This window comes from Pelodiscus sinensis, chromosome 4 (assembly GCF_049634645.1).
Source record: "Pelodiscus sinensis isolate JC-2024 chromosome 4, ASM4963464v1, whole genome shotgun sequence".
Taxonomy (NCBI): domain Eukaryota; kingdom Metazoa; phylum Chordata; order Testudines; family Trionychidae; genus Pelodiscus; species Pelodiscus sinensis.
In genome coordinates, this window is record NC_134714.1 from 31,606,708 (window position 1) to 31,634,693 (window position 27,986).

At 43.6% G+C, this 27,986-nt stretch overlaps 1 protein-coding gene across 3 annotated transcripts; it reads left to right on the forward strand.

The window, feature by feature from the left end:
- GPR68 (G protein-coupled receptor 68) lies at positions 1-27,855 on the forward strand. Of its 3 annotated transcripts, none has more exons than XM_006135506.4 (2): positions 1-261; positions 25,404-27,855. In XM_006135506.4, the coding sequence occupies exon 2, from the start codon at positions 25,543-25,545 to the stop codon at positions 26,623-26,625; it is 1,083 nt and encodes a 360-aa protein (XP_006135568.2). In that variant the 5' UTR covers positions 1-261; positions 25,404-25,542; the 3' UTR covers positions 26,626-27,855. The 3 variants fall into 3 exon arrangements, with proteins under 3 accessions (XP_006135568.2, XP_075782839.1, XP_075782840.1); XM_075926724.1 differs by lacking the exon at positions 1-261 and adding an exon at positions 22,372-22,989; XM_075926725.1 differs by lacking the exon at positions 1-261 and adding an exon at positions 22,372-22,902.
- The last annotated feature ends 131 nt before the right edge of the window (positions 27,856-27,986 follow it).

Sequence of the window (27,986 nt, forward strand, 5' to 3'; positions counted from 1 at the left end):
TTCTTGTGTTCTCCAAGCGAGTGAGATAGGAGGAAGCTGGAAGTCTCACTCCTCTGCAGTGGTACCAGCAAGGGCAGCAGGAAGCACAGTCTCCTCCCCCTCCTCCTCCAGACTCTCTCACTCACCGCCTTGCTCAGAGTGGGGAGGAGGTCAGCCTAGCCAGCCAGACTGAGTCAGGAGCTGAGCAGACAAGATCTCGGCTGCTACACCTCAGCATACTTAATTATAGCCCAGCGCTCTCCAGAGGTCTCCTCCTCTCAAGTGAGTCTCAGTTTTATTCTTTTTTTTTAAAATTCACATGAAGTTTTTCACTGGTCAGGATCAGAAACCTGGTGGTCAGGCAATGGGACATCACTTTCTGCTGAAGTGTTAAAAGCAGAAGCAAAGCAAAGAATCCAGGAACTAGTAGAAAAAAAAAATGTGTAGAAAATGCAACTTTAAAATAACTTCCTTGGTCTCCAAAGAACCAGACCCCCCACAGAACCCTTTAGACAGAGGTTCTGTGGCAGATCATAGGTGAGTTCTGTTTAGGTAATGGGCAGTGAAATGTTGAAGATACAGCTGTGAAATGGGACTAGTAGAATGGGCTGGAGATGTTTTCATATTTGCATATAGGATAGCACAGTGACAGCAGGCTGATTTCTTTTTTAAAGGCATTTCCAAAGCATGTCAATAGGAATGTACAAATGTAAGCAAGTTTGGACAGATTAATCTGTGATTTCCTGAGGGCAATCCAGCAGGAAACTTCCAAACCAAACACCTTGCTATAGATGTATTCTGTGTGCTGCTATAGGGGTTGATCATCTAGTTTGACTTCCTGCATATTGCAGGGCACAGAACCTTTTCCTCCCTTTTGCACCCCCCGGCCCCCACTCCTGTAGCAGGCCTATAATCTTAGTCTGAGTTATTGAAGTCCTCAAATCTTAGATTCTTTGTGACTTGAAATCTTTAAATCATCAGCTACAGTTAGCTATAGTTCCAAACTGCTTTAAGAAGCAAAAAATAGATAACACCAATGTAAAGGAAATAGAAACATCACCACAGATACAATTTATCAAGATGTTTGGCTTTGTTTTAGGGTTTTTCACACAAGATTTGAAAATCTTCTGCACTATTGTTTAACTACTTAAGTAACCAATAGAATTAGAACGTATCATTTCAGGGAAATAATCTCCCTTTTGCCATAGCAAGAACCCATTTAGTAGAGCTCATTCTGCCTATGTTGAACAATGATTTGGCTTCTATGCAGATACATAATTTGGGGAGTTAACTGCTTTATGCATGCCACAATTACACATAACTATTACGGGGGGAGGGAAGTTGCTCAAATTCACCCTTTATAATTGTAGATGGGCCCAAACCAAAATCCCTCATTGGAACACCCAGAAATACTGGGGTTTGGAATTCATAGATCTCTTCCTATTGTACAGATGGACCATTATCCCAGTACATGGGCCATGCCAAAACCCATTACCTGAATAGCTCAAAACTTCTGATCATTGGGGTCTTACATTTTTGTGTTCCAAATATTCCATCTACTTAAAACAGAGTTCCACTCTAAAAGCTATTTGTGAAGTTGTTACTCTGAAAATTTAAGGGATTGAATCTCTTGTCTCTGAATGAATAGCAACATTGCTGCTTGTTGGGCTGATCCTGAGATAACTGGTTGTATCTGACACTATCAAGCAGCTCTTCTCCTTTCAACTCCCACTAACGTTACGTGTCAAAGCAGAATCACCAAATGTGCAACATGTTGAATCTGAAATCCAGACCAGATCTAACTCTGGTATTTCACGTAAGGAAGTATTAGCAGATGCAGCAGGAGCTGAACATGTGAGACACATAGAAACCAAAGAGCTGCAAAAGTGAAGTTTGTAGCTGCCTTTGTATGTGATACAGAGAAGTGACCCACAGTGTCTATGGGCCTCATCCTATGCTCTTCATTCTTAAGTTGCCAGGCTGCTTGGCTCCAGAAAGAGCATTTTATGCTTGCATCTGTTCTTTCCACAGTCCTCATCTCTATTGAAGGTGACTGTGGAGTGTACGTTAGCCACCTCAGAGGTATATACATTCGTACTCCGTGTACTCTGTTTGCACACACACACAGTGTATATTCCCACAAACTTACCAGGAATAAGCCTTTTGGAAGAAATGAAAAACACACTATCTCTCATGATTAACAGGGGTTCAAGTTTTTAAATACAGCAATATTAAGAGCTAAGATTAATAATACATTTTAAGACTATGTTGATAATCTTAGCATTATAACATGAATCCATCTCTTAGAAAGAAAATAGTAGCACTTAATTATTTAAGAGTTCATTTTCATAGACAATTTAGGAGATTCTTGAAAAAGTCTTTTGTCATTTTAACTGCAGTGTTGACACTCCCTTGGAAACCAACCAGTACAAAGGTCTTTGGGCAAGTTAATGCCATAATCCATGATGAGGCAGTCCTGCACAAAGTCACCTTTGTCTACTGATGCTAAAGAATCAACTTGAAATGTTTTAGTAGGAGCCAGTGCAAGGAGTATCAAAATAAAACAGGGTTGCATGTTCCAAAATGCTTAGGGACCTGTGATTTTATTGGCTATAGTTTATGTCAATCCCTATCATAGAAATGCCTGGGTGTCTATAAGTCTATATGCAAAATAATATTCAAAGGAGCTGTCATGAGCAAGCATGGATTGTCACAGTTTCAGAGTGAGGATTATATCCTGACTAGAAGATTTACTTGGTGTTCTTCAGATCCTTAACTCAATTAATTTTTGGTTTTTGGAAAATAAAATGGTGGGGCTAGGATGAGGGGTTCAGTATTCAGACTGACACAGAGAGAGAGGACTACCCCAGCCCTCTCTCACCACATGACTGTACAGATGGCAAAAAAAATCTGGCTTCCTGTTCATAAAGCATGGTGGTTTTGGTTTTTTGAGGGAAAGAGGTAACAAGATTTGGATTTTTGCAGTTAGCGATTATAACACCAGCCATGGGCTCACCGCTCTGTTTATTGGATGCCAGCGTGGTGAAGAACAAAGGCTTGTGATGAATACCTGGGTAACTTTAAAAGTAGCAGGGAGAAGAGACAAATGTAGATTGTCTTACACGTTGCACTGGGGCAACCCCTTAAGGCAATAAATAAATATGTATTTAAAATAATTTTAAATATTGTGAGAGCTTTGCTGTGCCAGGAATAGGGAATTCCAGGAGGATCCTCTAGTCTCCTCTTGGCACTGATCCTCTGGTTAGCACTAGCATGAAGAATTTCCAGTATCTCAGCAGTGCAAGTTGCTCAGCTGTCACTACATAGTAGAAAAAACAAAGCAATGGTGTCTCAGAATTGCTGGCTACAGATAATACAGCAGGTCCAGTGCCCCTGTGCCAGAACTGCTGCTCCCATGTTAGCCAGTTGAGTGGGTGGGGAAGCATGTGGTGAGAGCTATAAAGAATCAGGGATGATCCTGGAGAGAGTGAGGAGTTTGGAGGAAGAGGTCTCCAGGGAAAGTTGTGGAAAGCTCTTTGCAGACCTCTCTGGAAAGAGGGAGGAATTTCAAGGAAGTTAGTGGGTGAGTCTTCCTGAGGAAGAATTATGTTGAGAGGATGAAAAAGGCTGAAGGCTCTGAAATCAGTGGATGGACTATCTTGCGTATCTTTCCTAAGTCAGGTATCCCCAGCCAAAGAAGGCAGGAGTCACCTTCCCATTTATAGCAATAGAGGTGTCTGTTGGCCCTTGATGCTAGAGTAGAGGAAGGGAAGATACAGCCCATGGGCCAGATTTTCCAAGCCTTTCAACCCAGCCCATCCTGCTGGGACTCTCAGGCACAGAGCATCCCCATGCCACTCAAAGAGGCTGACTGCTCTGTGACACACACTGGGGAAGAGGCTTAGCTCGCTGTCCCCGTCCCCAGCACAATCTATAACTCCCAGTGACTGGAAACTGGCCAATGGGACCTAAGAGATTGTACTGAGGGCAAGGGCAGTGAATGAAGCCCCTCCTCCCCACAAGGCACAGAGAACCTTATGGAACAGCCAGTCACTTTGAGCCTTCCTGAGGTTCTTGCCAGGCTGCTGGCCAGAAGTCACCTAGGTAAGTGCATGCTGGCCAGAGCCTGCATCTAGCACCCAAATCTCTCCTCTATCCCTTCCTGCCCCAGGTCACTATCCAAACCCTCTGCACCCCCCTCAACTGCTGATCACAACTCCCTCCCAGATCCTGCACCCCTTTCTACACCCTTCCCCCAGGCCAGAATCCTATCCTGTACCCATAACCCATCCCCAGCCCTGCACCTCAATTCCTGACCTAGGTCACAACCCCCTTCTTCACCCAAATTCCTTCTGAGATGCCACACTCTCTTCTGGACATCAGTCTTTTACCCCAAGCTCCCTCCCGCACCCATCCTCAGTCCCAGACTTTGCAGCCCCTCCATAGAAAAGTGCAGCCCTTGACCACTTACCAAAATCTTGGAGTGCATCGCCCACCAAAAATTATTGCCACCTATGTTCTAGAGAGCAGAAGCTGAAGGGCCAGAGAAGGCTAAAAGCTGGGAAATTATGGTGGTCATGAGCCTTCTAATGTCTACAGACAAGAATTAGAACAACATTTGAGAATGAAACAGGTTGGAGAAATATGATAGTTAGGCTGGGGTAATGCAAGCTGAGAAGTACTGGAGAATTGAGGAGTGGTGAGGATGCTGTTACCATATGTACTATTTTTACGTGTCTTCGCTGATAGTTTATGTAAACAAGGCTTTCTTCTATAATAAATTAACTCCATAAGGGCTATTTACACTCAGAAAGCCTGTTTCAACTTCTTCTGTGGACTGTGAAGGAAGGAAACTGAGACTAAGGATGTTAAGCAGATGCTTATCAGATAGTCAGTTGACTAGTCGATTTACCCCTCCCTTTGCTGCCTCTATCATATAGGGGCAGCAAAGGGCGAGGAACAGGGGGTACTTCAAAGCAGCAGCGCTGCACAGCTGATCCTGGGATCAGCTGTGTGGTGCTGCTGCTTTGAAACTCTGAGGTAGGGCTCAAGGGGGCAGCACCGCACAGCTGATCCCCAGCTCAGCTGTATGGTGCTGCACCTTTGAAACACCGCCTTGGCATTTCAAAGCGGCAGCACTGTGCGGAGCCCGGGGTCAGCTGGGTACTCCCAGCTGATCCCTGGCTTTGCGCAGCATTTCTGTGGAACCCAGGATCAGCTGGGGACTCCCCAACTGACCCCGGGTTTGGGGGAAATACCATGTGGAAACCCACGGTCAGCTGGGGAGCCCCCGGGCTCCTCATGGCATTTCAAATTGGTAGCACAGCATGGAGCCTGGGATCAGTGGGGGATTCAGAGTCTGAGTTCCCCACTGACCACAGGCTCCAGGAGGGCGCTTCCACTTTGAAATGGACAAGAGCTCCCGCTGGGGACTCTTGTACATTTCAAAGCTTGCAATGAAATGTACAAGTGCCCCAGCTTGTTAACATCCTTAACTGACACACACGGGTCTGTCATGCCACAGCCTGCCACAAGAAGGTGCTCCTGAGGGCTGCCCAACAACAAATAAGTAAGTCTATGATGATCTTCCACACATGGGCTGAACTGTATTTATTTTCCTGATCATCTTATTTACATGAGGTAGGAACCTCATTCCTTATTGCTCATAAGCAAACTAGGAAAATAAAGCCTAGATGGAGCTGCTATAAGGTGGGTGCTTAGTTGGTTGGAAAATCATTCCAAGAGAGTAATTATCAGTGATTCACAGATAGGTTGGAAGGACATACCAAGAGTGGCCCTGCAGGGATTGGTCCTGGCCTCCTGAGTCCATTTCTGTTTGTTGTCTTCATCATTGATTTAGACAATGATATATACACTATACAGTTTGTGGATGATAACAGAGTACTGCAAAAGGGGATTTGGGGATCATAGTGGATCACAAACTAAATATAAGTCAATAGTGTAGCACTACTGGAAAAAAACCAAACACCATTTTACAATGTAATAGCTGGAGTGTTACAAGCAAGACATGTGAAGTAATTCTTCTGCTCAACACTGTACTGATTAGACCTCAGCTGGAGTTTTGTGTCCAGTTCTGGGCATTGCATTTCAGGAAAGATGTGAACAAATGGGAGAAAATCCAGGGGACAGCAACAAAAATGAGTATAGATCTAGAAAACATGACCTATGGGGGAAGATTGAAAAAACTGGGTTTGTTTAGTCTGGAGAAGACTGTGGTGGGACATTATAACAGCTTTCAAGTATGTAAAAAGGCTTTTACAAGGAGGAGAGTAAAAAACTTAACCTTTGATGATAGGACAAGAAGCAATGAACTTAAATTGCAGCAAGTTTACACATTAGGGAAACTTCCTATCAATGTAATAAAACACTTGAACAACTTGCCTAGAGAGGTTGTGGAGTCTCTGTCATTGTCTAAACTGTTCTTAAAAGCTTCCAAGCACCTTTCAGGGATGGTCTAGTCCAGTTATTATTTCGTACTGCCTTGAGTTCAGGGGACTGGACAAGATGACCTATTTAGGTCCCTTTTAGTCTTACACTTCTATGATTCTGTGATATGTTGTTATTACCTATGGGAAGCCATTGATCACTAAACCACAAATTAGGATATGTCTACATTATGAAATTGGTCACATGTATTGAGGTCAACATTTAGTATCTGATGTTATAAAGCTGAATGTGCATGTCTTGACTAAGTACATGTGGTCAATGGGGTATGTACCCACTACTATCATGACTACCATCAACTCTAACAGCAGTGCACTATGAGTAACCATCCTACAGTTCCTGCTGCCTATTTGAATTCCTAGTTAGTCTCTCAAAGCCCAATGAAAAAAAAAACATTATTGCGGGTGGTTCTGGGTATATGTTGTCAGCTTCTCATGATGCACTTATCTTCTTCCTCCTTCCCTGCATGAAAGCAACCGCAAACAATCATTTTGAGCCCTTTTTTCCCCTGGCAGATGCCATAGCACAGCAAGCATGAACCTATGCCAGGCCTAACATCATCTTGCAGGTTAACAGTCACTGCACCCAGTCCTCAAGTTCCTTTCAAGCATTCCCCTATGATATCAGCTTCTGACATTGGCTTCTCATGGACATCCCAGAGCCTCTGTGCCCAAAGATGTAAACCATTTATGTGGAATATTATAGCACTTTTTTCTATATAGGAAAAAGTGTCAACAGTTCATAAATACTACCTACCCTCTGAGGGGAAAAGGAAGTTTCCTATTAAACACTGATACCCAAATCTATTTAACAAGTGCTTACCAACATATTTATGGTCATTAATCCTGAACTTGCAAAAATTGCAGCACAGATAACACTTGAAACTATCAGTTTCAGTAATTAAATGCTTAGGAATACAGAGTTTCTAAAAAATTTGAAGGATTTAATTGAGAAATGAAGTCAAGAGTTGGGAAACCTAACAGGAAATCAAGGGTGGGATGAGGGAAGAAGCTTAGCCAATGCAATGAGTAATAGCATATGTGTGTTCCAGGAAAATTGTACGTTGACTAATTCATCAATTGTTTATGTGGGGTTTTTAAAAAACATGCTGATTTCCTTTCTTATAATAGACTTCTATAAATGAAGCCACCTAGGAATGATAAAAGTCAAGGCATGTGTAATTTACAGGATAATTCAATGGTTCCTTCCCACTGAAAAATACATGAGTCATTATTATTGTGTATAGAACTACCAATTAGAGGGGCCCGTTTACAAGTTAATAAAATAATCTAGTTCTAAGTGGGAAGTGTTCAGATCTGAATTAAGTTTTAGGCTAGAGCTCAGGTTTAATAAAGCATTGTGGCTGTTTGATTTCTAACCTTTCCCCTTGTTGTCTGCAAGAGTAAGTCTCAGGTCCCACATTGCAGTGTAGGCCTACACAAATTAGAGGATTGGGCCAAAAGAAATCTGTTTAGGTTCAACAAGTGCAGAGTCCTGCACTTGGGACGGAAGAATCCCAAGCACTGTAACAGGCTGGGGACTGACTGACTAAGTAGCAGTTCTGCAGAAAAGGACCTGGGGGTTACGGTGGATGAAAAGCTGGATATGAGTCAACAGTGTGACCTAGTAGTTAAGAAGGCTAATGGCAATATTAGGTTGCATTAAGAGGAGCATTGCCAGCAGATCCAGAGATGTGATTATTCCCCTTTATTCAGCACTGTTGAGGCCACATCTGGAGTATTGCATCCAGTTCTGGGTCCCCCACTATAGAAAGGATGTGGATGCATTGGAGAGGGTCCAGCGGAAGGCGACCAAAATGATTAGGGGGCTGGAGCACTTGATCTACGAGGAAAGGCTGAGGGAGTTGGGCTTATTTAGTCTGCAGAAGCAAAGAGTGGGGGGGAGGGGGAGATTTGATAGCAGCCTTCATCTTCCTGAAGGGAGGTTCCAAAGAGGATGGAGAAAGGCTGTTCTCAGTAGTGACGGATGCAGAACAAGGAGCAATGGTCTCAAGTTACAGTGGGGGAGGTCTAGGTTGGATATTAGGAAAAACTATTTTACTAGGAAGCTGGTGAAGCACTGGAATGGGTTACCTAGGGAGGTGGTGGAATCTCCATCCCTAAAGGGTTTTAAGTTCCGGCTTGACAAATCCCTGGCTGGGATGATTTAGTGTTAGGGTTGGTCCTTCTTGGGGCAGGGGGCTGGACTCACTGACCTCTTGAGATCTCTTCTAGCCCTAGGATTCTATGATTCTATACATAGAAACACTTAATAAAAGCACTTTGCACATCTGCTTTGCACACAGCCAGTTCCTTGTTCTTTAGCAGTTTATTAGGTGCTTCATAAGCAACTTTTTGAAACCACAAAATGCCTTCTGCTATGTTCTAGCTTAATCAGAGACTGAAGAATGTGGGAACCCCACTTTAGAATACTGTAGCTACAGTAATCTGTTGTACTTCTTGACTACATAGATTGGTATATTCAGCCATATGCTAATGTTGACCCATATTCCTTGGCGTGGGTAGAAATATGGAGCTAGCCTAGAGCAGAAAAAATTGTAAGCTATACTGAACCAGTTAACTATGAAATAATTAGATCATTTTTCCTTTAGGACGCACTGAACAGTACCACTGTGGTATTTCTGAGAGGTATGTCTAAGGTGACCCCATGTCCCATTTTTAAAGGGACAGTCCTATATTTCAACCCTCCTGTGGTGTCACGCTTAAAATTAAAAGGGCAAATTGTTCATATTTTGCTTCTCCCCTCCCATCAGTACTGGTGAGGGGAGTAATTGCTGGCTGGATAATTGCTCACCAGTGCCCCAATCACCAGCTGTGAGTGTTCACCATAGCTGTGTATGTACACGACTGGTGGTCAGGCAAAGCAGCAATGTGGGAGGCCAGCTCCTTTTCTGTTAGTCTGTGAGTACAGTCCCTGCTGCATGCCAGTTCTTGGCCAGCATGCCTCCATCCTCCCCGCTCCTGTTTCCAGCCAGCACTGGATGCTTATTGTGGTGGCTGGTGAATGTGGGCAGGCAGTGGCTGGGTGTGTGTCACCTCTGCTGCCCACAGGTTAGCCCTTTGTATACTTCCTCTTTCAGTGTCCTCTCTCTGCTCTGCTGGTTCATCCTCCACAGTCCCTCAGCTCTTTCATGTCCCCCACTGATATGGTTCATCCTGCTCCAAGCATTGTGCAGAGAACCAGTCCCTCGTTGGCTCATTCAGCTCACCAACAGCCTGGCTGGCAGGCTCCTTCCTCCCCACCCACACCTTCCACCTCTGTCTGGGCTGACATCGAGGGAAAGCTCAAGACCCTGTGGTCCAGGGCATTGATCAGGAGGAGCCAGCCCCTGTAAATGCCAAGTCCGTGGCAATGAACTTGGTTAATTGGGTGTGGCTCAGTGTCCTGTCAATATTCTGTGGATGGACTTAGGAAGACTCACTTGATCATTCTCTTTCTGGGGCCTCCAGTGAAGTCTCCCCTCCCCCCCCCAGCTACTCATTTAATCTGCTCCCAAGCCACCATGAGTCAGAACATCTGGAGTACAACAATTTCCAAAATTTAGACCATTACTAGAAATGGGATAACAGATGGAGAGGGCTGGTGCTTTAAGATGGAACTGAGAAAAATCTCTCAGGTGCTTGGGTGGCTGATTCTTACTCTCACGCTCTGTGTCAAACTGATGGCCACATGTGGGTCAGGCAAGTAATGCCCTCCCCGTCAGATTGTCAGGATTTTTCTTTCCTTTCCTTTGTGGCATGCATGGGCAGTGAATGAAGGCCCAACCCGCCCCCTTCCACAATCTCTCCCTCTGGAGCCATGCCTGCCCCCCCCCCAGGTTACTGCCCCAAGATTTTTTAGTGTCCCCCATATCCCAGGAGGTGGCATGCCCCACCCTTCCCAGGTGGCGAGAGCACCTGGGGCTGCTGCCTGATCCCTCCTGGACAGCCAGAGAGCTGGACTGCCGCATGATGGCTGGGAAGCTGTGGCCCCACTCTTCCCAGGTGGGCAGAGTGCCTGGGGCAGCTGCACAATCCTTCCTGGCCAGCCATAGAGTGGGGTTATCATGCAGCCCCTGCTTTCCCAGGTGGCCAGCGAGCTGGGCTGATGTGCCACATCCCCAGCTCTCTCGGGTGGCTGAGGAGCTGGGCTGCTGCGCTGCAGTCCTAGCCCTTCTTGCCAGCTGGTGAAGAGTATAGGCATTTTCAGGAAGGCCATGCCTTCCCTTGCCTATGTTACCTGCCACCCATGACTGCATGCGTCATGGGCTGCTAGCCAGGATCACCCGAGTATATCTCATGTAATCTGTTTCCTGCCACTGCAGGGCCTCCTGGCACTTGTGTTCCTCATTCCCTCCTCTTCGCTACCTGTGGCCCAAAGTAGCTTAGTCTTCAGAGGGTTGTAATAAGTTGGGTATAGTATACAGATCCTGGAGGATGGTGGTCTGTGATATATGCCGGAGGTCAGACTGAGATCTGGTAGTCACTTTTTGTTTTAAACTTGGAAGTGAACTTCATGCCTGGCTTTTATCAAACCAATGGGCTGAACCAAAATCCCAAATCTAAACCACCTCAAGCTTTGAGGAAATGTGATCTAAAATGTGCACATAGGCCCATCTCCTCACAAAAATTCAAGTCTATCATTGCTGTGTGACAGGGGAAGAGGCAGATTACAGAGCAAGAGACCCACTACAAAAGAGTTAACCCACTGTGTGCACAAAGGTACACCCTACTATCAAAGCTGCTCATTGAAATGGGTGTCTTGTGAGTGAAGAGTTGTGTGTGAAAACTCTGAATACATGTCTGTGGGAGGCTCTCCGGAACAGGGCTCTCTGGTCCCGCTACTGAACGTGAGGCTCTGAGAGGGACTTCCTGTAATGCTTTATTCAAACTAAAGGACCCACCCTAGCCACATATTATTACTCAGTTTTAGTTGGGAAAGGCTGTTAGGCTGTTTCCAATTCCATTGCCAGCAGATTGTGCTTAGCAAGGCATGGGTGTTGCATAGTTTTGTGCAGATTTTTTGCAGTTTAAGTGCCTGGGAATGCACCGTGTTTTTGGCTGGAAAGAAGAGAACCTCTTGCAGGTATGAGAGTGCATAGTGAATGTTTGCTTTTGTGATGTGTTTAAACCAGAAACAGGAGGATTAGCAGGGCAACAACAGGGCAGGGAGCCCTACACCTGAGGCCTTAGGAAAAGGAGCCAGCAGTGGGGTAGCCAGCAGGAGTGCATTGACAGAATCATAGAACCATAGAGCTGAAAGAGACCTCAGAAGGTCATCAAGTCCAACCCCCTGCCCTAGGCAGGACCAATCCCAACTAAATCAACCCAGCCAGGGCTTTGACAAGCCAACACTTAAAAATCTCTAGGGATGGAGACTTTACTACTTCCCTAGGTAACCCATTCCAGTGCTTTCCCACCCTCCTAGTGAAATAGTTTTTCCTAATATCCAACCTGGATCTTTCCCGCCACAACTTGAGACCATTGTTCCTTGTTCTGCCATCTGTCACTACTGAGAACAGCCTTTCTCCATCTTCTTTGGAAGCTCCCTTCAGGAAGTTGAAGGCTGCTATCAAATCCCCCCTCACTCGTCTCTTCTGAAGACTAAACAGACCCAACTCCCTCAGTCTCTCCTTGTAGGTCATGCGCTCCAGCCCCCAATCATTTTGGTTGCCCTCCATTGGACCCTCTCCAATGCATCCACATCCTTTTTGTAGTGGGGAGCCCAGAACTGGACACAATACTCCAGATGTGGCCTCACCAGAGCTATATAAAGGGGAATAATCACATCTCTGGATCTGCTGGCAATGCTCGTCTTAATGCAACCTAATATGCCATTAGCCTTCTTGGCTACAAGGGCACACTGTTGACTCATATCTAGCTTCTCATCCACTGTAACCCCCAGGTCCTTTTCTGCAGAACTACTACGTAGCCAGTCGGTCCCCAGCTTGTAACTATGCTTGGGATTCTTCCGTCCCAAGTGCAGGACTCTGCACTTGTCCTTGTTGAATATCATCAGATTTCTTGTGTCCCAATCCTCCAATTTGTCTAAGTCACTCTGGACCCTATCTCTGCCCTCAAGAGTATCTACCTCTCCCCCTAGCTTCATGTCATCTGCGATCATACTGGGATATAAAAAATATTGGAAAGATAGAGCAGGGTGTGTGGGTGGCAGAGTGGCACTGTATGTGAAAGATAATGTAGAATCAAATGAAATAAAAATATTAAATGAATCAACATGTTCAACAGAATCGCTATGGAGAGTAATTCCATGCTCCAATAATAAGAAATTAGCAGTAGGGATATATTACCAACCTCCTGACCAGGACAGCGATACTGACATAGAAATGCTGAGGGAGATTAGAAAGGCTACCAAAATAAAGAACTCTATAATAATGGGGGATTTTAATTATCCCCATATTGACTGGCTACATACCACCTAAGAAAGAGAAGCAGAGATAAAATTTCTCAATGGCTTAATGACTGCTTCTTGGAGCAGCTGGTACAGGAACCCACAAGGGGAGAGGCAATTCTCGAGTTAGTCCTGAGTGGTGCGCAGGATCAGGTCCAGGAGATAACCGTTACAGGACCGCTTGGGAATAGTGACCATAATATAATAATGTTTAACATTCCTGTGGTGGGAAGAACACCTCAACAGTCCAGCACTCTGGCATTTAATTTCAAAAAGAGGAATTACACAAAAATGAAGAGGTTAGTTAAACAGAAATTAAAAGCGACGAGGAGTCCTGTGGCACCTTATAGACTAACTGAAGTGTAGGAGCATAAGCTTTCGTGGGCAAAGACCCACTTCGTCAGATGCATGTAGTGGAAATTTCCAGAGGCAGGAATAAATATGCAGGCCAGGATCAGGCTGGAGATGGCGAGGTGGATCCAATCAAGAAGGAGGCGGCCCACTTCTAGCAGCTGATCTGGAGGTATGAATTCCAAGAGAGCAGAAGCTGCTTTTGTAGTTAGCAAGCCATTCACAGTCTTTGTTTAATCCAGAGTTGATTGTGTCAAACTTGATTGTGTAGCTCAGCAGTTTCTCTTTGAAGTCGGGTCCTGAAGTTTTTTTGCTGCAGGATGGCTACTTTTAGATCTGCAATTGTGTGTCCAGGAAGATTGAAGTGTTCCCCTACAGGTTTTTGTATGTTGCCATTCCTAATATCAGATTTGTGTCCATTGATTCTTTTATGTAGGGACTGTCCTGTTTGGCCGATGTATATAGCAGTGGGGCATTGTTGGCACATGATGGCATATATTACGTTGGTGGATGTGCAGGCGAATGTACCAGTGACAGTATGGCTGATCTGGTTAGGTCCTGTGATGGTGTTGCTGGTGTATATATGTGGGCAGAGTTGGCACCGAGGTTTGTTGCAAGGATTGGTTCCTGAGTTCGAGTTATTATGGTGCGGTGTGTAGTTGCTGGTGAGAATATGCTTCAGGTTGGCGGGTTGTCTGTGGGCAAGGACCGGCCTACCTCCCAAGGCCTGTGAAAGCGAGGGATCATTGTCCAGGATGGGTTGAAGATCACTAATGATGCGTTGGAGAGGTTTTAGCTGGGGACTGTAGGTGATGGCCAGTGGTGTTCTGTTGGTTTCTTTCTTGGGCTTGTCCCGTAGCAGGAGGCTTCTGGGTACACGTCTGGCTCTGTCAATTCCATGGTGTCACAAGAATCAATTAAAAGGTGTCACAAGAATCACAGGTCCGATGATGCATGCCCAAGGGGGGAAGGACAGAACCAGGTGGACAGTTTTAGCAAATAAAAGATATTTATTTATGACAGTGATGAATGTATAGTATTTATTCTAAGATTTTTAATAGACCATGTTAATAATGAATTTACAGTATTTATTATATTTATTCTACGATTCCTAGTTAAATGTATCAGAGATATAAGGATAGGAATGGCAAGGGGAATAGTCTCTATTCTAAAAATATCCAGCTACTAATTAAATAACAGTGATAACTACAAAGTCTATGTACTACCCAAAACAACTACAACACTAAGCTTATACAATGAAGAAAATCAAATCATACATACCAACTTACACAGAACACGGAACATTTCAAAGATATCGGTTCTGTTGCAAAGGCCTTGGTTACACCCGAGAATCAGGGGAGGTGGCTGGTCGGTTGATCAGGCCGGCAGCGCTTTGGAGTATACGGGAAGGTACACGCACGATGGTACGTGTATTGCAAAGACCTCCTCGAGCAAACTTTGCAATGGGTATTTATCCCCAAATCTGCACATAGCTTTCCCACACTTGCATATTACCATATATGGCCCAACGGTCACCAAGTGGGGGTCTGTGTCCCAGGGGTTAGGCCGAAACTATGCAGGTTTCATGCGACCAAGTAAGCCCTGCAGTTCTCATGCCAAGTTGACGGGTGGGAGAGTCTAAGGCTATTTTCCCCTTTTTCACACCTTCCCTTTTTCTAAAGGCAATGGTATGCAGGAAGGGTGCAGCCGGTTTCTCCCAAGGAGTACTGCAGCCCACTATAGCAAGAATAGCCTGGCAAAACTTTTTTACTGGGGTGGCAGTTTTTTTTTCTAACAAAAGGCACCGTGACTAGAGCCAAATCCCTGAAAGCTGCATGGAAACATTTTAAAGACACCATAATAGTGGCCCAACTTAAATGTATACCCCAAATTAAAAAACATAGCAAGAGACCTAAAAAAGAGTCACGGTTGCTTAACCACCATGTAAAAGAAGCAGTGAGGGACAAAAAGGCATCTTTTAAGAAGTGGAAGTCCAATCCTAGTGAGATAAATATAAAGGAACATAAACACTGTCAAATCAAGTGTAAAAATGTAATAAGAAAAGCAAAGAAAGATTTTGAGGAACAGCTAGCCAAAAACTCAAAAAGAAATAACAAAATGTTTTTTAAGTACATTAGAAGCAGGAAGCCTGCTAAAAAACCTGTGGGTCCCCTAGATGATCAAGCTATAAAAGGAGCAATCAAGGACGATAAAGCCATTGTGGAGAAACTAAATGATTTCTTTGCTTCAGTCTTCACGTTACAGGGATTCCTAAATCTGCACCGTCCTTTGTGGGTGATGAATCTGAGGAACTGTCCCGGATAAGTGTCATTAGAGGAGGTTTTGAAACAAATAGAAAAACTTAATGTTAACAAATATCTGGGACCAGATGGCATTCATCCAAGGGTTCTAAAAGAACTCAAATGGGAAATTGCTGAACTCTTATCTGTGGTTTGTAACCTGTCCTTTAAATCGGCTTCTGTACCTGATGACTGGAAGGTAGCTAACATGACACCAATATTTTAAAAGGGCTCTAGAGGCAATCCTGGCAATTACAGACTGGTACGTCTAACTTCAGTACTGGGCAAATTAGTCGAAACAATAACAAAGAATAAAATTGTGAGGCATGTAGAAGAACATAATTTGTTGGACAAAAGTCAACATGGTTTCTGTAAAGGGAAATCATGTCTTACTAATCTATTAGAGTTCTTTGAAGGGATTAACAAACATGCAGACAAGGGGGATCCAGTAGATATAGTATACTTAGATTTTCAGAAAGCCTTTGACAAGGTCCCTCACCAAAGGCTCTTGTGAAAATTACATTGCCATGGGATAAGAGGGAAGGTCCTTTCATGGACTGAGAACTGGTTAAAAGACAGGAAACAAAGGGTAGGAATAAATGGTAAATTTTCAGAATGGAGAGGGGTAACTAGTGATGTCCCCCAAGGGTCAGTCCTGGGACCAATCCTGTTCAACTTATTCATAAATGATCTGGAGAAAGGGGTAAGTAGTGAGGTGGTAAGTTTGTGGATGATACCAAACTGTTTAGGATAGTCAAGACAGAAGCAGACTGAGAGGGATTCCAAAAAGATCTCACCAAACTGAGTGATTGGGCAACAAAATGGCAAATGAAATTTAATGTGGATAAGTGTAGTAATGCACATTGCGAAAAATAACCCCAACTATACGTACAGTATGATAAGGGCTAATTTGGCTACGACAAATCAGGAAGGAGATCTTGGAATTATCATGGATAGTTCCCTGAAAACTTCCACACAGTGTGCAGCGGCAGTCAAAAAGGCAAATAGGATGCTAGGAATTATTAAGAAAGGGATAGAAAATAAGACACAGAAGATCTTACTGCCCCTGTATAAAACTATGGTACGCCCACATCTTTAACACTGTGTACAAATGTGGTCTCCTCACCTCAAAAAAGATATTTTGGCCTTGGAAAGGGTTCAGAAAAAGGCAACTAAAATGATTAGGGATTTGGAACGGGTCCCATATGAAGAGAGGTTAAAATGACTGGGACTTTTCAGTTTAGAAAAGAGGAGACTGAGTGGGGATATGATAGAGGTATATAAAGTCATGAGTGGCGTGGAGAGGGCGAATAAAGAAAAGTTATTTATTAGTTCCCATAATAGAAGAACTAGAGGACACCAAATGAAATTAATGGGTAGCAGGTTTAAAACTAATAAAAGAAAGTTCTTTTTCACACAGCGTGTAGTCAACCTGTGGAACTCCTTGCTAGAGGAGGCTGTGAAGGCTAGGACTATAACAGAGTTTAAAGAGAATCTAGATAATTTCATGGAGGTTAGGTCCGTAAAAGGTTATTAGCTGGGGGATAGAAATGGTGTCCCTGGCCTCTGTTTGTCAGAGGCTGGAGCAGGATGGCAGGAGACAAATTGCTTGATCATTGTCTTCAGTCCACCCTCTCTGGGGCACCTAGTGCTGGCCACTGTCGGCACACAGGCTACTGGGCTAGATGGACCTTTGGCCTGACCCAGTACAGCCGTTCTTATGTTCTTGTGTTAAACTTGCTGAGGGTGCAATCCAACCCCTCATCCAGGTTATTAATAAAGATATTGAACAAAATCAGTCCTAGAACGGAACCTTGGGGCACTCTGCTAGAAACTGACCGCCATCCTGACAACGAGCCATTGATCACTACTCGCTGGGTCCAACCTTCTAGCAAGCTTTCTATCCATCTTACTGTCCACTTATCTAATCCACATTCCCTTAACTTGCTGGCAAGAATATTGTGGGAGACCATATCAAAAGCCTTGCTAAAGTTGAGGTATATCATATCCACTGACTTTCTCATGTCTACGTAGCCAGTTATGTCATCATAGTAGTTAATCGGATTGGTCAGGCACAACTTGCCCTTCATGAATCCATGCTGACTATTCCTGATCACTTTCCCCTCTTCCAAGTGCCTGAAAATGGATTCCTTAAGGATTCCTTGCATGATTTTTCCAGGGACTGAGGTAAGACTGACCGGCCTATAGTTCCCTGGATCATCCTTCTTCCCTTTTTTGAAGATGGGCACTCCATTTGCCTTTTTCCAATCATCCGGGATCTCTCCTGATCTCCACGACTTTTAAAAGATAATGGCCAAAAGCTCCTCAATGACATTTGCCAGCTCCCTCAGTACCCTCGGATGCATTAAGTCCAGACCCATGGATTTATGTATGTTTAGCTTTTCTAAATAGTTCCTAACCTGTTCTTTACCAACCAAGGGCTGTCCATCTTCATCCCATCTTGCATCACTTAGCGTGTTAATCTGAGAGCCAACCTTGTCCGTGAAGACAGAGGCAAAGAAAGCATTGAGTACTTCAGCTTTCCCCACATCATCTGCCACTAGGTTACCTCCTTTATCCAGTAGGGGCCCCACTCCCTCTCTGATCACCTTCTTCTTGCTAACATGCCTGTAGAAGCCTTTCTTGTTATTCTTCACATCCTTTGCCAGTCGCAATTCCAACTGCGCTTTCACCTTCCTGATAACCCCCCGGCATTGTCAAGCTATACATTTATACTCCTCCCTGGATATTTGTCCAAGTTTCCACTTCTTGTAAGCTTCCTTTTTGTGCTTAATTGAACAAGGATTTCCCCTGTAAGCCAATCCGGTCTCCTACCGTATTTGCTTCTCTTGCTATGTGTCGGGATGGTTTCTTTCTGTGCCTTCAAAAAGGCTTCTTTAAAATAGTGCCAGCTGTCCTGGACTCCTTTCCCCTTCATGTAAGCATTCCAGGGAATCCTGCCCCGATGTCCAATGGCAATCGACAAAGGAGGGGGATGTCAATTTTTAGAGCTGTATTTTTATAATGTTCAGCAACACTAATTAAATATTTTTAAAGCAAATTTTAAACTAAGGGGCTTTAGACTAATGCAGTAAATTAAAACACTGACAGTATATACATGGGGTTGGTAAATGACTGTTAAATGGCTTAATTACCACTCAAATTACTCTTTCTCAGGTTCAGTGTTCTGCTAATAGGTCTGGCAGGCTTCTTCACTCCTATAGCAATATAACACTCTTTCCATGGAGCTACAGATAGTCCCTTTGGGCATTCCAATCTATTTTGCTGTTCAGAGAGAGGTGGACTAGTTGATCACTATACACCAAATATTAGGGGGCTAGAGCATGTCACTTATGAGGAGAGTCTGAGGGATCAGGGCTTATTTAGTCTACAGAAGAGAAGAGTGAGGGGGGATTTGATAGCAGCCTTCAACTTCCTGAAGGAGGTTCCAAAGAGGATGGAGAGAGGCTGTTCTCAGTAGTGACAGATGACAGAACGAGGAACAATGGGTCTCAAGTTGCTCTGTGTGTGTGTGGGGGGGGACATGTCTAGGTTGGATATTAGGGAAAACTATTTCACTAGGAGGGTGGTGAAGCACTGGAATGGGTTACCTAGGGAGGTGGTGGAATCTCCATTCCTACAGTTTTTAAAATCCTGGCTTGAAAAAGTCCTGGCTGGGTTGATTTAGTTGGGATTGGTTCTGCTTTTAGGAGGGGTCCTCCTGAGGTCTCTTCCAGTCCTATGATTTTCTGATTTTATAGTTGTGCTTAACTTGGCTGTGACTTCAGGAGGACTACTCTGTGGTGAGTAAAGTGAATTGTGAATAAATCTTTGCAGGATTAGGTCTATTTTTAGTCTGGAAAGAAAACACTTCTAAACTTCTTCATTGCCTATAGAAATAAAAATAAAAACACTTTAAAGAACCAGAGCTAATTATCTCCTTTAAAAGACTGTAATTTTTTTTATTACAAGTATTAAAAATTCTATAGTAACCATCTCAAACACTTCAGCACACAATACTACTACTGCAGTGTTTGTGGCAGTTGTTGCAAAAAGAGTAGTAGTATTTATTATTTGTTGCATTACTTTGGGAATTTCATATGTAACCCTTCTGCCCAGTAGGTCTGGCAGCAACCAGGGCTGGGTTCAATATCTAGGGATCCATCTCTCACAGAACCGGCTAGAGCCTCCACCCAGTAGCCTGGGAAATTCACACACCCCTGAGCGCCTCTGAGGTGCGATGCTTCCCTACTCTCAAGCACAGAGTCTGAGTGTAGAAAATAAAATTTTAATGAAAAAGAGAGAGAGAGAGAGAGAAGTGACATGGCATTAACTTGGGAAAATACCATGAACAGAGTAACTCCCTACAAGTAACTGTCCCAGCTCAAATGGATTGAGCAATGTCCTTGGCCTCTCAGGCTCACTAGTCCAACAAGGTAAGGGTTCCATTCACTTACCCACATTTTCCCCACACCTCACTTCAAATGCCCCCCTTACAGCCTTGTCCCAGTCAGTGCAGACCCAGACACATCACCCTGATGACTTACTTCATAGAGCCTGATGTGATGCCAACTGTGTGATGCCCCTGCTGCCCACTGGTCGTTCCTGCCATCTGCTCCACTAGTCACCCGCTGCTCCCGCCAGCTGCTCTGCTGGCCACCTGCCACAGCTCCTACTGGCTGCCCGCCAATCATTCCCACCAGCCACTTTGCTGGCTGCCTGCTGCCGCTCCTACCGGCCACCCACCAGTTGTTCCCACCAGCTGCAGTGGGTCTGGTTCCAGGCCAAACCAGTGACTTCAGCTCTTAGAGTATGTCTACACTACCATCCTAGTTCAAACTAGGGTGGTAATGTAGGCAACCGGAGTTGCAAATGAAGCCCGGGATTTGAATTTCCCGGGCTTCATTTGCATATTGCCTGGCGCCGCCATTTTTAAATGTCCGCTAGTGCGCACTCCGTGCCCCGCAGCTACACGCGGCACGAACTAGGTAGTTCCATGAGGAGTAACGGTAGTTCGGAATAGGAAGCCTAATCCGAACTACCTAGTTCGTGCCGCGTGTAGCCGTGGGGCACGGAGTCCGCACTAGCGGACATTTAAAAATGGCGGCACCTGTCAATATGGAAATGAAGCCCAGGAAATTCAAATCCCGGGCTTCATTTGCAACTCCGGTTGCCTACATTACCACCCTAGTTCGAACTAGGGTGGTAGTGTAGACATACCCTAAGTGATTTCAACTCTTTAGCCATCACCTAGGCTGGCAAAAGATTCTAGCTTCCACTGGAATAATAAAAGGACTCCTGATGGAGTCTGCTTTAGGTCTATCCTTAAAACGGGGGAAAGAGGCAGATTGAACCAGTCTTACAGCTCACACCTGGCAGGCATGATGCAGGCTGGCTCAAGCCCTTCCCCTCAAGCTCTGTATACCCAACTCTGGAAGGGGAAGCCTTGTTCATCTGAGACCTCTTACAATCATAGAATAATAGGACTGGAGGGGACCTCAAGAGTTCATCGAGTCCAGCCACCCGCCCTCAAGGCAGGACCAAGCTCTGTCTACACCATCCCTGACAGATGTCTATCTAACCTGTTCTTAAATATCTCCAGAGAGGGAGATTCCACCACCTCCCTTGGCAATTTATTCCAATATTTGACCACCCTGACAGTTAGGAATTTTTTCCTAATGTCCAATCTAAACCTCCCCTGCTGTACTTTAAGCCCATTACTCCTTGTCCTGTCCTCAGAAACCAAAAGGAACAAATTTTCTCCTTCCTCCTTGTGACACCCTTTTAGATATTTGAAAACCGCTATCATGTCCCCCCTTAATCTTCTTTTTTCCAAACTAAACAAGCCCAGTTCATGAAGCCTGGCTTCATAGGTCATGTTCTCTAAACCTTTAATCATTCTTGTCGCTCTTCTATGTACCCTTTCCAATTTCTCCACATCTTTCTTGAAATGTGGCGCCCAGAACTGGACACAGTACTCCAGCTGAGGCCTAACTAGTGCAGAGTAGAGCGGCAGAATGACTTCACGAGTTTTGCTTACAACACACCTGTTGATACAACCTAGAATCATATTTGCTTTTTTTGCAACAGCATCACACTGTTGACTCATATTCAACTTGTGGTCCACTATGACTCCTAGATCCCTTTCCGCCATGCTCCTTCCTAGACAGTCGCTTCCCATCTTGTATGTATGGAACTGATTGTTCCTTCCTAAGTGGAGCACTTTGCATTTCTCTTTATTAAACCTCATCCTGTTTACCTCTGACCATTTCTCTAACTTGCTAAGGTCATTTTGAATTATGTCCCTATCCTCCAAAAAAGTCGCAACCCCACCCAGTTTGGTATCATCTGCAAACTTAATAAGCGTACTCTCTATCCCAATATCTACATCATTGATGAATATATTGAACAGTACTGGTCCCAAAACAGACCCTTGAGGAACTCCACTTGTTATCCCTTTCCAGCAGGATTTAGAACCGTTAACAACAACTCTCTGACTACGGTTATCCAGCCAATTATGCACCCACCTTATCGTGGCCCTATCTAAGTTATATTTGCCTAGTTTATCAATAAGAATATCATGCGAGACCGTATCAAATGCCTTACTAAAGTCTAGGTATATGACATCCACCGCTTCTCCCTTATCCACAAGGCTCATTATCTTATCAAAGAAAGCTATCAGATTAGTTTGGCATGACTTGTTCTTCACAAACCCATGCTGGCTATTCCCTATCACTTTATTACCTTCCAATGGTGCTTGCAGGAGAGACAATGATGGTGTCTCTCCTGCAAGCACTGGTGTCATGTTTTACAGTTCCCACATTTAGGGATAGCATGACTTGTGACCCCCACAATAGCCCAAATTAGTTACAGTACATCACATTCCATTCCAACACTGGTCCTCCATCAGCCCTGGCTGAATTTGATTTACATAACCACGCCTCAGATTCCTTCCCCATCCTGGCATGAGCTGTATTTACATATCAACAGTTAAGTATCTTGCAGAGCTAAACAATTTGAGTGAGCACACCCACCTCGAGGGAAGCTCTCTCCTTTTAGCAGGCTGATAGCAAACAGTAGTTTAGCCCCTGCTTACACGTACAACTGGACACTGCACAGAAGTGAAACAAAAATAGCACTAGATTGAAATCAAACAGTAAGAGGAAACAGGCAGATGCTACAACAGTGGTTTTCAAACTGTGGTCCACCTTACACGTAGTTTATGACTCAAGTTCACTCCTCCCATACCTTCCTCCTTCTCTCACTCCGCAGCCAGGGACCAGTTCTGGCTCTCTTGCTTCATGACCACCCCCCAGTGAGTTTGGAGCACCAGCTCTGGCTTCCCACTTTGGGGGTAAAGAAAGACCCGAGCCTCCCCGTCGGATCTCTCTCATGGGTAAGAATCTCTCCTTTCCCCTGGCTGAGGGAACAGCAGCACAGAGAAGCTTTCCCCTCTGCTCCCATTGGCTGGAATCAAAGACAGGTAAGTACCCCCCCTTCACCTCATGCCCAGACCCTGCACCTAACCCAACTCATGCACCCCTCACTGAGACGACATGCCCTCAGCCTGTTCCTGCATGCTCCCTCCTGGCCAGACACCCTTCTCCCAGCCTGTTCCTGCACCCTCTCTCCTGGCCACTCACTGCACCTTCCCTTGCTCTTGTCCCTTCTTCCCTGGCCAGACACCCTGCTCCCAGCCTGCTCCTGCACCTTACCTCCCACCCAGACCTTGCACCTTCACCCTCTCCTTTGGGGATCCACAAAATCCACTAAGGCCAGAAAAATCTGGCCTATGGGAAGGATTTAACTTCAGTCCTTCCTATCCCTCCTCGCACCTCCATGGAACTAGAGTGCCAGGGGAGTGAGGTGTCTCAGTTAGGGGCCACATCAGAATTGGGGAGTTTTGGAGGGTGTTTTGTAGGGTTTCTTTTAGCTTCTCACTTGGGTGGCTCCCAAATGATTTTTCTGTGGGTCAGTGGTCCCCAACACAAAAAAGGTTGCCCACCCTTGCCATAAATAAAGACAACATTGAAACCTTTTGTATTGGACAGGAATTAATATTTTACTTTACTTAAAATGAAGTTTGATAAACTAACATGAGAAAGTTAAAGCGCTTAATCTGTTTAATAATTTCATTTAATATTTCCCTTCTTACTGGTTAAATTAAACTGTTCTCCCTAGCTGCAGCACTAGAAAAACGGGGCAGCATAATTATGTAATTAACTGCAAGTTTCCATTAGCAACTGATGGGCCACAGAAAGGTTTGCATCGAGCCAGGTAGGCCATAGGCCAAAAAGTTTGAGAACCACTGCACCATAAAGACTATTTCTCTTCTCCCTTAGAATGCTGGTTTTTTAACTGCCTACCATGAATTTGAGCTGTAGAAGATGTACAACATTTTACCTCCATAAGAATAAGTTAGCCCTCACCCCTGAATACTACACTGAGGCCTTTTTACTGAGATTGAACACACCTGTGAACAGTCATGTTAGATGACCATGGTTGGTGGGATTTAAACAGTTAGTTGCCTGATTAGAAGAATAATTTATTGGTCACACTGACTGCTAAACCGTAGTCATCATAGGATCATCATTCTTGATCTTCATAACCATGCTCAAGCACTATGAAATTATGTACTGCTGACAAGACTTGTATGTTCTGAATTGGAAAAGCATTTCTTTGCTGAACATATTTATACTTGTATATATTAGCAATGTACAAAGTGATATATGCAGCAAACTGGTAGGGAGACTCTATTGTAATTAAGCAGATCAGGCCGAGACTATGGCTACCTTATGAGAGATTGTTATATGATTTTGGAAATCTTTCCTTGAAATATTCTTTTTGTAGGGAAAAGCAGCTTTGGAACTGGGTATGTACAGGAGAGAGAGCTTGCAATTTCCTTGCAAAAATTGACGAGTCAGTATGTTTTGTTCAAAAGACTGAAGGAAAAAATACATTGTTTTCTGCCATAGCTCCAATGCCCTTTGAGAAAGTGTGAGTAGGACTCCATTCACTACTCTGCCCTAAGGAGAATATAAGCCTCAGCAACTAACTTAGTATCTCTGTGCCCCAACTGTACAATGGAGATATTGCCTCATCTGATAGTGTGGTTCTGAGGCTAAACTGATGAATGTTTACAAAGTAAAATGTTTTGAGATTCTTGGTGTCAAGTGCTATATACATACATTTACTATTCCTAAATAATGACATTTATGAAGCAGGTCTTGTGTTAGAGACTTGAAAAAGCTGAGGGCTAGGACTATTCATCTTTCTGAAAATCTACTATATATTTTGAAGTGTTTGTGGATTTGTTTGTGCAAAATAAAGTCATACTTCACAATTACCTACAGATACCAAATTTTGCATAAACAATCCTGCCTCTTAAATTAGCTAAACACACTACTTTTTACACCAGAATTTGCTGGGTGAAAGGTTTAAATAATTGTTTGTTTTCCACCAGAAAAAGCCATGACTATTATGAGTAGAGTTCATAAAATATTTGCCAACAAAATCAGAATCGAGTCACCTATTAAACTGTCATTTTAGTGCAAAGAAAATTGTTACTATTGTGAATCACAGAATAATTCAAATTAGTTACGGAAAGAGTAATAGAAGCTTTACAAGTTTCTAATTCAAATGTATTATGTATGGTAATTATTCAATAAAATGAATAATGTTTGAAGTTGAAAGCCTACAAATTGAAAACTGTCCTTTTACTTCCCTTCTGAAAGCACATTAATACAAAGTTCTATTCAATATATTTAATTTCTTGAACATTCCTATAAGTGTAATCTACACAAAATGACTTTGCCTAGTCAATGATGGGCCTCACCTGCTAGTGATGCTAATTTCAGTGATATTCCTCATAAAAACTTTCATGTGTTTTACTTTCAGGCTCTTAGGATTCTAAGCCAGACTACACCCCAGCAGGAAGTCTGTGCAGAAGAAATGAGTAACTTATGAAACGGGATGAATTTAAAATTTACATCTCTCTTTGGGACCCTGATGAAAGATACATGGTCACTGCTAGAAGATGGTTACCCCAAACGTTACTAACAATAATATCTGCACCATTAACCACAGCATACACCAGACCTTATCCCCCCCAATATACATATTTGTCTTTATAATAGGTCTCCCAGCCAACTGCCTCTCATTGTACTATGGGTACCTACAGATCAAGGCGAAAAATGAATTGGGGATCTATCTGTGTAATTTGACTATAGCAGACTTGTTCTACCTCTTCTCTTTGCCCTTGTGGCTACAGTACTTTTTTCAGCATGACGATTGGACTTATAATGAACAACTGTGCAAAATCTGTGGCATTCTCCTGTATGAGAACATTTACATCAGTGTGGGCTTTCTCTGCTGCATCTCCATGGATCGCTATCTTGCAGTGGTACATCCTTTTCGTTTCTATCAGTTTCGGACAATAAAGGCCGCTGTGATGGTGAGCGTCGTTATCTGGATCAAGGAAATTCTGATGGGCTGGCTTATATTTCAGAATATTGATATTAGTAAGGATTCAGAAAGTCATACAATATGCTTTGAACATTATCCCATCAAAGACTGGGAGCACAGATTCAATTATTACCGCTTCTTTGCTGGCTTCCTTTTTCCCTTCTCTCTGCTGCTCTTTTCTTACTGTGGAATTTTACGAGTTGTCCGCAAGAGCCATGGCACTCAAAAGAAGACAAAAGTTCAAATTAAATGTCTGGTTTCAAACACTGTTATCATCTTCTTGGTTTGCTTTGGACCATACCACATCCTGTTGGTAATTCGCAGCTTGTTTGAGACGACCTGCATGTTTGCAGCTAAAATCTTTAACGTTTACCACTTTTCTCTCTTGTTGACTAGTTTTAATTGTGTTGCAGACCCAATATTGTATTGCTTTTCCAGTGAAAGCACCTACCAGAACTTAGTCAAAATGAGAGATTCCTGTTTAACATGCCTAAGATGTTTTAGAACTAAAAAGAAGGAATGCAACCAGCTTAAAACTCCAGAAACCCTCACAAAAAGCAGCAGTGTACCAGTGGATGAAGCGACACGGTTAAACAAACTACAATCTGCTAATGAAATGAAAGACTCTTCTACAATCAGTATAGACAAACTTTAGCACCCTTTAGAAAGGGAGACTGATCTAAATTTTCCAGGTCTATGTTTGGACTTCTATCTTTGAATGTATTGCAACTGCTTTACCTTCTAAAGAGCTCAGTAGCTCATGTGTACAGTAAGCAGAGCAGAGCTGATACTTTTGCCACAAGAGGAATTCCTTAGTTCTCTTGAGTAACTTGGACCTTGACATAGGGCAGGGAAAATACACACCAGGTCAGTTTAGCTAAGATCACACAGGGTGATATATTACTGACTCGGTGTAGCCCAAGTCAGGGGGAAGCTGCTGATCTAATGACTGGACCTGCTAAAATAAAATGTTAGTGGTGTGAATCTGCCATAATGATCTTTAATTGCTTGTTGTTTGTCCAGGTACTGACCATGAGAAAGCTGTCAACCTCTGTGATCACCTTTCTGAAAAGGTGGAGAATGGAATAAACTATGTGAAATTAAGTGATAAACGTTTCCCAAAGGAAAAATGTTTGTGTGTGATTTCTGTAACTGTCCCAATCACCTCATCCTCAAGCCATGCTGCAACAACCAGTGAGCAGGGAACCCTGAGACAGAGCAAAACAAAAAGACCACAGAAACCAAACAACAAAATCATGAGGGATACATTGGAATAGAATTCATGATGAAGCCTTTTTCTATAATGGATAGTAAAGTCAGTGTCTGTTGGGTTTGGATTCACATTGCTCTTTGGGCTTGAGCCAGTGCCATTCATTCCCACTGACTTCAGTGGGGGATCTGGAACTTAGTGGGCAATTAATTTATTTCATGAACTCCAAAGCAAGCATTAGTTTGGGGACTCGGATAGAATTGACACCACATGCCAGTGCACTAATTCACAGTATTTGAAGATACACATTCATTTAAATCCATACTCTGCTAACCACTTTAAAATTTGGATTGTTGTGTTTTTCCATGTTTCTGTGTTTTGTGCGCATAGAACATAAAGCCTCTTAAATTATAATAAATTGCAGGGCAGGCAGTGTGTTGAATAGAATGGGTTTCACTTCTGAATATCCCAACAAATTGTTTACATTCTATAGTTTAATTTGTTATAAAGGGAACCACTTTTCCCTAAATGCAGTGTCAAAATGCATTGTATATAGAATAAGCCATAATGGCCTTTGGTTTACACAGAGGAAAAAGAAAAAACATAGGGAGTTACTACAGTACAAAATATATTGCAATAAAGGAATGGAGAGTATATATATAGACTCTCACAACTCTTCCTGTTTTTTATACATCTTTGCTTTATTTATCAATACTGCCTTACGTTTACTTCATCTCCCTTTAGAAGTCTAATTTTTTGCCTTCTGCCCTCACCCTAAAATCTCACCTACGCTGCTGCTCTTGGCA

Bases quoted from the DNA above. Each gene is read 5' to 3' on its own strand.
- GPR68 (XM_006135506.4), top strand. From the start codon at position 25,543: ATGGTTACCCCAAACGTTACTAACAATAATATCTGCACCATTAACCAC.